The following is a 15,594-nucleotide window of genomic DNA, read 5'->3' as shown; positions in this document are numbered from 1 at the left end:
GAGCACTACTCCTTTCACTTTGATACAGATTTTAGTTGGACATATACATTCATGATACTGACCCCCTGTGAGTGAAGGTACTCCACTGTCTTGGTAATAGTGCAGAGCACAGCAGAGGTCTCTCGCTCAGAGAAACTCTTCTGATGGAGGATTCTGTCCAGCAGCTCTCCACCTCTCATCAGCTCCATCACAAGGTACACATACTTCCCATCGTCATAGACCTAGGGGCCAAAAAGACAGTTTAATACCACATGGAGTTATTTATGAACCAAGAGTACATTAGTCTAGTCCTCAGAGCCCACAAAAAGTGGCTAGTGAAAATCTAATAGAGATACAAATGGACAAGAGAAGATGCAGTCAAATATGATGGTCAGTGAAAACTCAAGTTTGCAGGACACATTTTTCATTAGTCATGCAAACTCACAAGGTTCTCTGTCCTTATGGAGGGCTGTCAGCATGGGCATGTGTTTGAGTCATTGAATGATTACTTACATCCTTCAGCGTGATAATGTTTGGATGCTGCCCATATCTCAACAGAATCTCAATTTCCTCAGATGGATCTTTTTTGGCTCTGTCGATGATCTGAAAGAGACACACCACAACCCCTGTTAGATTAGAACTGTTTTTTTATTAAAAATTGTATTTAGCAGACGCTCTTATCAAGCGACTTACAGTAGTGCATACATATTCGTACTGGTCCCCCTGCTTGGTATCCTCTTATGATAAAATGTGTGACAGAGCATCATCTGCACAAAATACAGAATCATTGTTGCTGCATGAATCATCCTGAGAGAGACTATATTATAGTTGAAAGGCTTGTAATTGTTCCAGGATTCAAGGAAGTGAAATGTGTAAACTACATACAGTATATCACAAAGCTACTATAATTAAAGATGATATATCATTCTGGAATCCTTGTACTGATCATAACGTCCCCTTGCTGCGTATGATGCCGTTTCTTATAACTGATTGGCCGTGAAAATAATTTCTCTCCAAGAATGATAAAGTACCTATAAAAACTATTCCTCTTGAAAAATCTACCTATACGGTTCACTTACTTTGACAGCATATTCAACACTGGTGATTTTGTGGATGCAGCGTTTGCAGACGGAGTACGCCCCCAAGCCCACATCCTCCTTCATCTCATACCCATCAGTGAAATGGATGTTGGTCCCATGAAGTTGCTGAAATGACAAACATATCCAGTCATCATGAAAACGTTTAAGCCTCTGCTCATATTTATGCTCTAAGCTTGTCATCTGATTTCCTTACTATTCGCTCATGTCATAATCCTGCTCAGGCAGACTAGGGAATCCATCAGTCTTCCTATAATCCTCAGACATATTCAGGGGTAGCACACTGTTATTCAAAACAGATCTACTGTAGCTATCAAATTATTCCCCTAGTAAGAATTGTCCTTGAAGAACATTCTATGCGAACAGTGTTCCAGCGAGAGTGCACTTTGGTGGCATTTCTCCTTTCTCTTGTGATGTAATGCTTCATATGTGGAGATTTTGGACGTGTTTCTTTATTGCTGTACAGTATGTCAAAACAAAAATAAGAGCAAGAAAGGTGAATTGAAAATGTTCACAGTAATAGTCCATCTTGGGTTCACACATCCACCTTGCAGTCTGCAGTATAGTCCATGCTATTCTATTGTGTTCGCTGAGAGACCTTGTCTGCACATATGTTGGCTCATTCATATTCATCCACACTGCAGCGGCATCTAATCTCACTTGTTCAATACAATGAAAATGTTCACCGTTGATCTCTGCACTGCCGCAGCAGAGGATCCAAATGTTCTCAGAACGCTGCCACTGCAGAGCACCCATGGCCATGATGTCAGAGGGAACTAAGTGTTCTCACAAATCAATATGCTTTGCTGAGGGCACTGGGAGGCCTCTCTGGTGAGTGACTTCAATGAAATGCTCACTCAGGTATGAACCAACTGGTAAGAATCAGTCCGGGTGGTTATGTAAGTTGATCTGTTTTTGTGTGTGCTGCAGGACACACAAGAGGGCCTCTCTGGAGCAGTGGCTAAGATGTGTGTTGCGGTTAGATCAAAAGATCAGGGGTCAGCCTTAAAGAAGAGGGTCACTTTGACCTGACTGTCATGTGTCCACTTAAAATAAATTGAATTAGTCAAAAGACAAATTCCTTCGATGTTTGTGCTGTACTATAGGTAAGCTTACAGTCATGTTAGTAACAGCACCATACACAAAAAGACAGAGGTCTCTAGTGGCAGCTTGGTAGTACAGTTGGGCTACAATCTTATCTTCCTTAAGCTCCCACCTTTCATGTTATGTGTCCAATGTGTAAGTAAGAGGACGAAGGTAGCAAAAAGGTATGAATTATGTACAGAGAAAATGTATTTAATTGAATCTTTTATGCCCCACACAATTACAAAATCACCAGAAATTACCTTTGAATATGAATTTTGATAATTGACAGGGGTCTTTACTTTCTTTACTCAACACTTTCTGAATACAGTATCAAAAGTGGTTAATCCATTGTATTCTGATGTAATGCCATGACATCCCCATGAGGTTCCTTCCTGATATCATATTGATTTATTCTTCTTCCATACAGAAACAAGGATTGACATTCCCCTCGATGTTGATACTCTTGTCTGGTGGTTACGTTTAATTAATGGGAAAAAAATCTCTCTCTTTCTCTAGAGATATATATACTATATATATATACATATAAAAAAATAAAAGACAATAGCCTGAAGGCAGTGTCATATCTAAAAATAGAGATATTTTTAGATTATTTCAAGTATTTAAATAGAGTATGGTTGATAGAGCTGAATAACAGAGATGATTAGTCCTCTCAGTCTAGTCTATCATTCTCACTTGGACAATAGTGTTGACAGTTGAGCTTTGCCGTATTTCAGCAATGGACTGCTCCTGGTCCAGATTAGTTGCCACGAAGCTGAACCCTCTGAAGAGCTGGTGTGTGTTGGCACTGGGAGGGATGCCCGGCGAGTCTGATGGGAGAAAGGTACAGAAAATGTTACAACCACTACTGTCTAACAGGCAGGCACAAAACAAACATGGGAACTAGGACACATTGGCAACTGGAAATACATCACAGTTGATTGAATGTCAGTTATCATTAAATTGACATTTGAAAAGGTTAGTCCCATTGTACTGTACAGCTGTGGCCTAGAGGGTCTTGTCGAAAGGCAACTGCCCAGCTCTGACTTTGCAAACTAGCAGCTGATATAGGAGACTAAATATTGGCACTTTTGTCCCACATTTCCTTTGCCCATGGACTATGATCCATTGAAGGATATAATAATTTCAGAGGATTCAAAATTCAAGATTTAAAGTTGCAGCTGGGTGACTTTATGCAGATATATAAGTGTGAGTTTATGTGGACATTATAAGAGGGGGTTGTTTGTCAGTAATTGAGTGGCAATTTTATGTCAGTGTGAGGGTAACCCAGATGCATGGAGAAATTATTATTCTGAGCATAACAATGAAGCAAACAGTATGAAGTAAAACATAACATGATTCATGAAATTTTGATGCGACAGGAATGTAAGCACGTACACAGGCACGCACGCACAGATGAACTACTTCACCTACAATTACCAATCACCTGTTGGTGTGCGGGAGGTGAATTCAGGGTCAAAGTGGAAGGTGTCATCTGGCCTGCCCACTGCTGGTTTGAATGGAGGCTTGATCTCTCTTCTGTAAAGTTTCTGTGGTTTCACCATGAGGGGAAAAGGAAAAATAAAACTTGTATTTTTCCATTTAGTATTTGAGCTACAGATGTAGGATCCTGTTGCACGAGAAGGACCCTGTTGCAGATGAACTGTCTTGCAATGCGGGAAATGTAAAACTTCTAGAGTATTTGAGGTTTAAAAAGGCTTCTGAAGTTTGTAATTTCCACTTATAAATGTCAGACTTTTTCCCCCCTTACAAAAATGTATCAACACCTACAAAAATGTCTATTAATTATAATCCACATATTAATTTACTGTTAATCCTGTTGCTGCAGGATTATTGTACTGCTGTAGAAAACTGGCTCAAATGTAAGGTCCTACATCTGTAAGTACAAGCTCTGGGGTAAAATACCTTTACTTCTATTCTGAAGGTATGACAATCAAATCCTCACGAGGACATATCCGAAGCAATGCCTTTAATGATTTTTAGAAAGGGTTATGAAGAGCTTTATACTCACATTCCAATCTATATTTCCAAAGAAATTATGCCTTTTAATCTCCTCGACTCCATCTGGTCCAGCACCTAACAGTAAAATGCACCAGAACATTTAGATTGAATACTCTTTTTAGCTTCACTGGGCTGTAATTGCTCACTTACTAAAATTCTATCTCAAGTATCTCTGCTCCACCATATTATTCAGTGAGAATATGGGGTATTATGGGGAATATTAGGCTACACTCTCTAAACATGATTTTTAAACAAGGGTCTAGGGTGGTAAAATACAAGCCCTATGCAGTAATACATAAAGGCTCATATACATGCATATAATTAAGTGATAATGCCCGAGAAGCCGGTGTTTGGAGGATATATTGCCACTGGTGTTGTTCGTCAAGGGCCAGCAAACCATGCCCATATATCCTCCAAACACCGGCTTCGAGGGCATTATCACTTTTCTACAACGGGTTACCAACATATTCAAAAAATTATTTCCATATTTTCATGTTAACACGTTAATTAGATTCATTTATTAATACTATTTCATCCTTCCACAAGATATAGTCCCGACACAAATCTAGGGTTGCTGCCCAAGCCGGCTGGTCGTTCGTTCTATCAGTTCAGTTGCCAGAGACGGGACCCAGCCGTTCAGTCTTTTTGTTCTGTATCTATGGACGCGACTCAGTATTTCGTACTAAATGTTTCATAGCCATACTGGCTGGCAATGTTCTTATCCCTTGCTCGCTAGCTAGCCAACTACGGCTAACTTACAGTCACGTCAAAAAGTGCAGCTAGAATAACAACAAAGTAGCCACCTTTGAATTTGTTTAAGCTGTTTTCTAGTGACATTTATTTGGATACATCCATAACAATGAGCTAATGATACGTGATTTCACCTGGCATAGAAAATGCGCTCACTCACTCGTCAGGACAGTGCTGTTCAGAGGAGCTAGCCAACAACACAGCGAACACAATCACTTCAAACTGAAGATGGAAAGACAGCAAAGTAGCTGCACTTCATTTTGTTTGACCTTTTTTCAATTGACATTTCTTTGTATATATCCATAAAAATTATGCCATCTGATTAATGATTTCGACTGGCTGAGAAACGCTGCCTGCCTGTCTGTTTCGTCCTGACTCCCGACATGTTCATTACTATGGGAAAGCTGGAGATGGAATTTGAATACTGAAACAATGTTGCAAATGTCAGAGAGACAGACAGCAAGGTTTATATAAATCTCCGCTGTTGAAAACTAAAGGTTAATCTAAAAGAAATGTGAGATAATGTCTAGATGCTTTTTATAGTGGAGATCAAGTTTATAAATTGCCTGGCTGGACTGATGAGACAGTAGCTTGCACAGTCAGATGGAACGGAGTAAATAGGCATTTTAATATCAGATTTAGCCGGTGGTAACTTGTGGAATAGACACCAGCTGGAATGCCACCCGTAGACCAACCCATTGTATAACACGTAATAAAGCATTAAACCTCTCTACTTTATCATAACCGCCATCGATAAAAGACAGTACTGTGCAGCCGTCTTCATCAACTTGGCCAAGGCTTTCGACTCCTTCTTATCGGCAGACTCAATAGCCTTGGCTTCTCAAATGACTGCCTCACCTGGTTCACCAACTACTTATCAGATAGAGTTCAGTGTGTCAAATCGAAGGGCCTGTTGTCCGGACCTCTGGCAGTCTCTATGGGGGTGCCACAGGGTTCAATTCTCGGGCCGACTCTTTTCTATATATATATATATGATGTCGCTCTAGCTGCTGGTGATTCTCTGATCCACCTCTACGCAGACGACACCATTCTGATCCTTCTTTGGACACTGTGCTAACAAACCTCCAAAACGAGCTTCAACGCCATACAACTCTCCTTCCGTGGCCTCCAACTGCTTTTAAATGCTAGTAAAACAAAGTGCATGCTCTTCAACTGATTGCTGCCCGTACCCTCCCGCCCGACTAGCATCACTACTCTGGAAGGTTCTGACTGGACGGTTCTGACCTAGAATATGTGGACAACTACAAATATCTAGGTGTCTGGTTAGACTGTAAACTTTCCAGACTCACATTAAGCATCTCCAATCCAAAAGGAAATCTAGAATCGGCTTCCTACTTCACAACAAAGCCTCTTTCACTCATGCCGCCAAACATACCCTTGTAAAACTGACTATCCTACCGAACCTTGACTTCAGCGATGTCATTTACAAAATAGCCCCCAACACTCTACTCAGCAAACTGGATGTAGTCTATCACAGTGCCATCTGCTTTATCACCAAAGCCTGATATAGTACCCACCATTGCAACCTGTATGCTCTCGTTGGCTGGCCCTCACTACATATCCGTCGCCAAACCCAATGGCTCCAGGTCATCTATAAGTCTTTGCTAGGTAAAGCCCTGCCTTAGCTCACTAGTCACCATAGCAACACCCACCCGTAGCACGCGCTCCCGCAGGTATATTACACTGGTCCTCTCCAAAGCCAACACTTCCTTTGGCTGCCTTTCCTTCCAGTTCTCTGCTGCCAATGACTGGAACGAATTGCAAAAATCACTGAAGCTGGAGTCTTATATCTCCCTCACTAACTTTAAGCATCAGCTGTCTGAGCAGCTTACCGATTACTGTACCTGTACACAGCCAATCTGTAAATAGCACACCCGTCTACCTCATCCCCATATTATTACTTACCCTCTTGCTCTATTACTTACCCTCTTGCTCAGAATCTCTACTTGCACATCTATCACTAGAGTATTAATGCTAAATTGTAATTATTTTCACCTCTAGGGCCTATTTAGGCCTACCACCCTACATTTGCACACACTGTACATAGATTTTTCGATTTTTCCTTTATTTTGTGTTATTGACTGTACGTTTGTTTATGTGTAACTCTGTGTTGTTGTTTTTGTCGCACTGCTTTGCTTTATCTTGGCCAGGTCACAGTTGTAAATGAGAACTTGTTCTCAACTGGCCTACCTGGTTAAATAAAGGTGAAATATATATTTAAAAAAAAAAATACTTTAGGTAAATTGTTACTAATATTTAACGCAATCATACAAACAGAATGACTTCCGGCTTTATTCTGACTGCACCACAGGTACCACACTAGTGATGCCTGGTACAGTTGAAATTTAGCTTGACATTACTCTCCATCTTATAAATCATGGAGGAAGTGATTCATGTGGTTATATTCAATCCCAACACTGGTCAACCAGCTTCCACCGAGGGGTAAGAGAGGACATGCAGTAACTGTGCTTTCTAGCCTGCACTGTCCCTAAACCCTCAATGCGATGATGTCAAATGTAAAATTCCGATTTCAATGCTGTCTGTGTCACATTTAATAAATGAGAAATGGCTTATCTAATGCTGTGAATTAGTCTTCCAATTAGAGGAGCATGTGAAATGACACACACGATTAATTCTCTTGACTACATACCTAATCTATTGGTAGGATTTCTTTTGAAGAGGGCCCGTATTAAACTTTGCACTTCTGGGCTTAAGAATTGCGGCATGCCAAGTTTTGCCCTACAAAACAAAACAAAAAAAGAAAATTATTTCACAAAGTATAATTTCATATATATTTGCCATACAAATTGTCATATCTTACTTTAGTATGAGGGCCATTGTTTCCTTGCGATCTTTGCCTTGAAATGGTAGAGATCCTGTCAGCATTTCAAACTGAAAATAAAGACAAACAATGTCAGTGCCAATCCTCTAAATCTCTTTACAAAACAATATAATGTATTCCACCACAATTTTGACAGTTTCTTGGATGACAAACTCACTATATTATGGCATGATATAGGAAAATAATATTTTCCAGTTACTACACATGCACTTGTTCTAACACTGCAGAGCAAAGAGAAAGGAAAAGGGGGATACCTAGTCAGTTGTACAACTGAATGCATTCAACTGAAATGTGTCTTCAAGGTGATATCAGTGAGAGTGTCTAGGCGGGTTTCTTTTGGAGAGAGCAAAGCTTGCGTTATAAATTCTGGCCCTAAAGGGATATATTTGGCAAGGTTTGTATTGATCTGCTTTTAACGTGAGGCTAAAGCACTGAGCTTAGAAACCATTAGGGAGTCCTTTGTTCTTTAGAGGTGGTGGAGTAATGTGTGGATTAGTCAGCAGCAACCTTATTATAACAGGTCTGGCTCTATTCAATCAGCATTCATCTTTTAATATAAGAGGATTGAAGAGGTGAGACTAGTGTATGGTGTAGAAGTAGTGGACTACTACCATACCAGTATGCATCGTCATTATGATGTCTCTGCATTAAGATCCACATTTTGACTTTAGGTTGGACCATTAGTGACCTGGTCTAACAGGCTGTATGCATAGTGCTGCACGTCCATATACTGTATGCAAACAATTTCATTATATGAAACTCTGACCTAGAGATTGTGTTTCAATAACATTGCAGCCAACCAATAGCTATAGTATGTCTGTAACGCATTATCAAAAAGAAAGGGAGGGAGGTCCACACCATTAAGACGCCAAATGACCACCAGTCAGCACTATGTGTATGTCCTCTTCTGTTGACCACCTCAGGGGCCATGTACTCTATCGTCCCGCAGAAGGAGTACGCTCGCTTGTCATGGTCTATTGCCTCTTTACTCAGCCCGAAATCTAAAATACATTTGATAAAAGGGATTGATGTCAAAGACAGAGCAAAACAGCCACCAGCTATGGGCTTAATGGATTCCATATAAAAAAGAGAGACTACTGCTATATCTGTTCAAACTACTACTACCACTGCTGTATGTTTTTAAAACAGTCTTTAGTCACCTGTTATCTTGATGTGGCCCTCCTCATCAAGAAGAATACTGTAGAGGGAAGGAATGCGACATCAATATATATACAGTACCAGTCAAAAGTTTAGACACACCTATTCAAGAGTCTTTCTTTATCTTTACTATTATCTACATTGTAGAATAATAGTGAAGACATCAAAACTATGAAATAACACATGGAATCACGTAGTAACCAAAAAAAGTGTTAAATATATTTTTGATTCATCAAAGTAGCCACCCCTTTGCCTTGAAGACAGCTTTGCACAGTCTTGGCATTCTCTCAACCAGCTTTACCTGGAATGCTTTCACAACAGTCTTGAAGGGCTGAGCACATATGCTGAGCACTTGTTGGCTGATTTTCCTTCACTGTGCGGTCCAACTCATCTCAAATTGGGTTGAGGTCGGGTGATTGTGGAGGCCAGGTCATCTGATGCAGCACTCCTTCACTCCTCTTCTTGGTCAAATAGCACTTCCGCAGCCAGGAGGCGTGTTGGGTCATTGTCCTGTTGAAAACGAACGATAGTCCCACTAAGCGCAAACTAGAAGGGATGGTGTATTGCCACCAAATGCTGTGGTAGCCATGCTGGTTAAGTGTGCCTTGAATTCTAAATAAATCACAGACAGTGTCACCAGCAAAGCACCATCACACCTCCTCCTCCATGCTTCGTGGTGGAAACCACACATGCAGAGATAATCTGTTCACCTACTCTGTGTCTCAAAAGACACACCGTTTGGAACTAAAAATCTCAAATTTGGACTAATCAGACCAAAAGGAAAGAGTTCCACCAGTCTAATGTCCATTGCTCATGTTTCTTGGCCCAAGCAAGTCTCTTCTTATTGGTGTACTTTAGTAGTGGTTTCTTTGCAGCAATTCGACCTTGAAAGCCTGATTCACGCAGTCTCCTCTGAACAGTTGATGTTGAGATGTGTCTGTTACTTAAACTCTGTGAAGCATTTAGTTGGGCTGCAATCTGAGGTGCAGTTAACTCGAATAAACTTATCCTCTGAAGCAGAGGTAACTCTGGGTCTTCCGTTCCTGTGGCGGTCCTCATGAAAGCCAGTTCCATCATAGGGCTTGAGGGTTTTTGCGACTGCACTTGAAGAAACTTTCAAAGTCCTTGAAATGTTCCAGATTGACTGACCTTCATGTATTAAAGTAATGATGGACTGTCGTTTCTCTTTGCTTATTTGAGCTGTTCTTGCCATAATATGGATTTGGTCTTTTATCAAATATGGCTACCTTCTGTATCCCACCCCTACCTTGTCACAACACAACTGATTGGCTCAAAGGCATTAAGAAGGAAATAAATTCCACAAATTAACTTTTAATTGAAATGCATTCCAGGTGACTACCTCATGAATCTGGTTGAGAGAATGCCAAGAGTGTGCAAAGCTGTCATCAAGGCAAAGGGTGGCTACTTTGAAGAATCTCAAATATATTTTGATTTGTTTAACACTTCTTTGGTTACTACATTATTCCATATGTGTTATCTTCACTATTATTCTATTAGAAAATAGTAAAAATAAATAAAAACCCTGGAATGAGTCCGTGTGTCGAAACTTTTGACTGGTACTGTATTTTTTATATATATATATATATATATATATATATACACACACACACACACACACACACACACACACACACACACACACACACACACACACACACACACACACACACACACACACACACACACACACACACACACACACACACACACACACACACACACAGAGAGTTCACGGAAATAGTTTGCTCCTACAGACAGTGAGTCACGTGGATGTGGCTTGATATATAAAGCAGGCAGTAAGGCATTGAAGCATTGTTACTGTTCTATTGAACCTTAGAATGGGCAAAACGAGTAACCTAAGCCACTGAGCGTGGTATGATCGCCAGTGACAGGCGAGCCGGTTTCAGTATGTCAGAAACGTCCAGCCTCCTGGGCTTTTCAAGCACAACAGTGTCTAGGGTTTACAGAGAATGGTGCAACAAAAAACATCCAGTCATGATGTAGCGGTGGTGTAATGGTGGGGGTGTAATGGTGTGGGGAATGTTTTCCTGAAACATGTTAGGTTTCTTGATACCAACTGAACAACGTTTCCATGCCCTGAAGAATTCACGCTGTACTGGAGGCAAAGGGGGGTCTGACCCAGTACTAGATGTGTGTACCTAATAAACTATCTGTATAATATAAATAATTTATATAAAATCTTCACATCTTATACACCTCTCAGCACTGCACACCCATACATTTATTGAGTGTTTGTTTGTTAGAACTAATGGATCTGTGCACAGCATACTTTTGCCCTTGGGTTGGTGTCATTAATCATCAACAGTAAAGTTGGGAATAGCTTGTCCTTCAAAGACAAAAAAAGCAGAACCACTGAAACCAGGAATTACGCGAGACCTTCAAACGTCAATTATTCCCATGCTGAGAGTTCCTTGTTTATTTTCTCTCATCAAATACCCGAGAGCCAATTTACAAGTCTAGGAGGAAAAAGATGCAGAATAGATGCAGCATTGATTGCACCAGAGACCTGTTATTGTTTTGATAGACCTGTCACAGGCAGCACCACGGAGCAGTAACGCAACCTTGTTTGAACTCATGGATCGGAATTATATGATATCAAATCCGACAGTTATGTACTTAGTCATTCCCGATCAGAATATTCATAAGTCTCGGAGATAAAGAAACAATGTGTAGGAGTACTCATATGGGTAAACATTTTATAGCTGCGGAGAATGGATATGCAAGATGCTCTTTGAATAAGGAAGTAGTCTATGGCACAGTACAGTCAGTGAGGCTTTACTTCTCTGGTTTGAGGTCTCTGTAGATGATGCCCAGACTGTGAAGGTGATCTAAGGCCAAGGCCAGCTCAGCCAGATAGAACTTCACATCCTCTTCAGTAAACATCACCTGCAGATGGAGAAAGGTGAAAGATAAAGTAACAGTCATTGACAAGATGCAAACAGTACATGTGTGATTTATGATTACGATTTTAAAAACACAGCTTTTATTTTCACAGAGTAGCCTACATTGATGTGTTTTAAACATATAAAAAAGAAACAGACAGCTTTCCATAATTCCAATGTCAGGTAGCCTGAGCAAAACAAGAGCACTACCCACAGATTGAACACTACTGAAATGCATTAACTTGATCACAAAGCCAGCTGTTTGGAACCTCAACCAAAATATTTGCATCAAGGATGTTACACATTTACATTTGAGTAATTTAGCAGACACTCTTATCCAGAGCGAGTTGCATTCATCTTAATAAAAACTTTGCTGAGTTTCCTCAGGTAGAGCATGGATTGTTGTATTTCTTTGTTTACTAAATAGATCATTTTAACCACAGAAAGATTACTTTAGCTCCCAAATGGAATATGTGTGGGGAATAAAAACTGCGGTGCCAAGGAGAGCATTTAATTGCGGTGAAAGTAACAAGTTGCTACCAGCATTAGGGCATCTGCTAGCTGTTCCAGATGAGTGATTTCCAAAACCAGCAGTAATTCATTCATATTTCAATTCCCACTTGTCTGTCGGCCCAGAAGAGCAAATTTAAATCTAGAGACAAATTGTTTGCTCAATTTCATTCCAGTTATTATTCACAAAAGGATTGGTAGTAGTCACGATGACACATAGGAGGCAGTAGTTTTAGGAAACATGGGTGAATGGATGAACGCATTTCCAAAATTGGTGGTCTATTATCCGGACTGCAGGTTGTTTTTATTATTCAATAATAATCAAGGTCTCCATCCATTTAATCACTTCTTTGAGTAAACCTCCCCTCGAATACCAGGGGCTTGATGGGACTATCAGGGGCTTGATGATTAGTTGGAGCAGGTATGCTAGTTGGAATTGAACAAATAAGAATGGCTGGGGTACTCAATGAGAGGTTTGGAAACAACACAGAGCCCTGCATGAGGCCCCCCGCTGATCCGGAGGACTAGGTTATATCTCTCTGTCTGTAAGGCCAGACGGTATTCCAGGGCGTGTCCTCCGGGCATGTACAGACCAGCTGGCAGGTGTCTTTCCAGACATTTTCAACCTCTCCCAGTCTGTAATCCCCACATGTTTCAAGCTGACTATCATCATTCCTGTTCCAAAAACACTAAGGCATCGTGCCACAATGACCACCACCCTATAACACTCACATCTGTAATGAAATGTTTTGAAAGGCTGGTCATGGCACACATCAACTCCGTTATCCCAGACACCCTGGACCCACTCCAATTTGCCTATTGCCCCAACAAATCCACAGACAATGCAATCTAAAGTGCACTCCATTCTGCCTTCTCTCACCTAGAAAAGAGGAATACCTATGTGAGGATGCTATTCATTGACTACAACTCAGTTTTCAAACACCATAGTGCCCTCCAAGCTCGGTACCCTGAGACTGAACACCTCCCTCTGCAACTGGATCCTGGACTCCTGACGGGCCGACCCCAGGTGGTAAGAGTAGGCAACAACACCTCCGCCACCATGACCCTCAACACAGGGGCCCCCAGGAGTGTGTGCTCAGTAGGGCTGTGACGATACCAGTATTGCACAATTTTTTCCATGGCAAAAATTAAAACACAAAGCAGAACAAATTCTTTGGTCCTTTAAAAACCTGCTGTATGTAAAATATAGTGTGCTATAGCTGGACAAAGAAATAAATGTGACTCTGGATGACAACATAATGATGTTTGGTTCCAACATTAGGTCTGTTTTCCTAAAGTTAAATCTGCTTCAAGTTTTGTTTCCTTGCCACGATACTAATGAGTATCGCGATACTGATATTGTCCCAGGCCTAGTGGCAGTTTAAATCTCTGCTGTTTGTTGCTGTTCATATCAGCCCTGTGAGCTGTGCTGGCTGGAATTCCGTGGTTAACCAGCATTAGCGCACGTTGCTACCGTCATGCCGCCCAAAGTTAAAGAAGTTTGGAGAAATGGAGAGGACAGTGTTTCACTATCACTGGTGCGTGGTCTTTTAAAATCAACAAAAATATGTCAACAAGCAATTGTTACAACAACAGGAAAATAGCTTCAAGAGCTTTGTCCAAATACTGGTGGACTCAACGAACAAAATAATGGGCAATCTGATCAGAAAAGTCCAAGAACATAGGAATAGTATTTCAGTTCTCCCAGGGAGAGGTGGATGTCTTGCAGCAAGATGACAACAAACTGTAAGCCCACGTGAGATGACAGCAGTCTGTGGATCATTATTTCAGATGACTGGGAAAACAGTAGTGAAATTAGGATATTATTTTTGACGATATATCATATCGTTTTGACAATATAGGAATATTATTTTTGTCCTAATTGGCTGTACCTACACCACAACTCCAATTTGTCTTGAGAACTTTTATTTCCATGACTGATTTTATCATGGCTCTGTCTTGTCCCTCTACAGCAGACATATGGTGTGCAATATGTTTGGAACATCGAATCGCAATAAAATCACAGTATCGAATCGCAATACATATCGTTTCGGCACCTAAGTATAGTGATAATATCGTATAGTAAGGTCCCTGGCAATTCCCGGCCCTACTATCTAGACTAGAGAGACAATCCAGGAGGAATAACATTGTTGTGGATGGCATACCAGTCTCCACATGAGGCCTGGACGGAGTCTGAGGAAAAAGTGGAGCACGCCCACAGGTCTGGAAAACCTGTAACCAGCCCAGATGATAGACCCAGGCCGATAGTGGTCAAGTTCCTGAGGTTCAAGGACAAGACGGCTGTTCTGGAGAGAGCCAAGAACTTGAGAGAAACCAACATCTACCTCAACGAGGACTTCTTTGAAGCTGTGCGCCAGAGCTGGAAATAACTTATCCAAGCTATAAAAGCTGCCAGAGAGCGTTGGGACATTGCTTACATCCGCTACAACAAGCAAAGCACATTGTCCCAAAAGCCTGGGAGGAGTGAGAGAGCCAAGCTTCATGTTCAGTTGTTTCAGCCCAACATCACACACACCAACTGACACTCACAAGTACATTTTTCTCTCCATATTTATCTACGATAAGCTACCCAGGATAGGGCTAAGAATATTAATATATGTAACCTTAGAAATAAGGTTCATGAAATCAATAACTTGCTAACATCTGATAACATTCATATACAGTGCATTCGGGAAAGTATTCAGACCCCTTCACTTTTCCCACATTTTGTTACGCTCCAGGCTTATTCTAAAATGTATTAAAAATGAAAACATCTTAAATATTTACATAAGTATTCAGACCCTTTACTGTGATACTCAAAATTGAGCTCAGGTGCATCCTGTTTCCATTGATCATCCTTGAGATGTTTATACAACTTGATAGGACTCAATCTGTGGTAAATTCAATTGCCTGGACATGATTTGGAAAGGCATAAACCTGTCTATATGAGGTCCCACAGTTGACAGTGCATGTCAAAGCAAAAACCAAGCCATGAGGTTGAAGGAATTGTCCGTAGATCTCCGAGACAGGATTGTTTCGAGGCAGAGATCTGGGGAAGGGTACCAAAAGGTTTGGAACCACCAAGACTTTTCCTAGAGCTTGCCTCCCAGCCAAATTGAGCAATCGGGGGAAAAGGGCCCTGGTCAGGGAAAAAACATGATGGTCACTCTGACAGAGCTCTAGAGTTCCTCTGTGGAGATGGGAGAAA

The 15,594-nt window shown here is 40.9% G+C and overlaps 1 protein-coding gene across 2 annotated transcripts in view; it reads right to left on the bottom strand.

The window, feature by feature from the left end:
* LOC129860230 (ribosomal protein S6 kinase alpha-2-like) overlaps positions 1-15,594 on the bottom strand; it is a 52,179-nt gene that overhangs the window by 6,432 nt on the left and 30,153 nt on the right. For both annotated transcript variants that reach the window (XM_055930611.1, XM_055930612.1), the window contains exons 6-16: positions 11,774-11,880; positions 8,955-8,992; positions 8,653-8,795; positions 7,774-7,844; positions 7,603-7,691; positions 4,192-4,256; positions 3,607-3,709; positions 2,856-2,989; positions 1,059-1,184; positions 493-582; positions 63-221 (exon numbers count right to left, since the gene is read on the bottom strand). In XM_055930611.1, coding sequence (XP_055786586.1) covers positions 63-221; positions 493-582; positions 1,059-1,184; positions 2,856-2,989; positions 3,607-3,709; positions 4,192-4,256; positions 7,603-7,691; positions 7,774-7,844; positions 8,653-8,795; positions 8,955-8,992; positions 11,774-11,880 — 1,125 coding nt within the window. The remainder of the gene's footprint in view (positions 1-62; positions 222-492; positions 583-1,058; positions 1,185-2,855; positions 2,990-3,606; positions 3,710-4,191; positions 4,257-7,602; positions 7,692-7,773; positions 7,845-8,652; positions 8,796-8,954; positions 8,993-11,773; positions 11,881-15,594) is intronic.

This window comes from Salvelinus fontinalis, chromosome 1 (genome assembly GCF_029448725.1).
Source record: "Salvelinus fontinalis isolate EN_2023a chromosome 1, ASM2944872v1, whole genome shotgun sequence".
NCBI classification, from domain to species: Eukaryota; Metazoa; Chordata; class Actinopteri; order Salmoniformes; family Salmonidae; genus Salvelinus; species Salvelinus fontinalis.
Note: the sequence above shows the minus strand (reverse complement) of the source record. Positions and strands in the feature narration are given on the sequence as shown.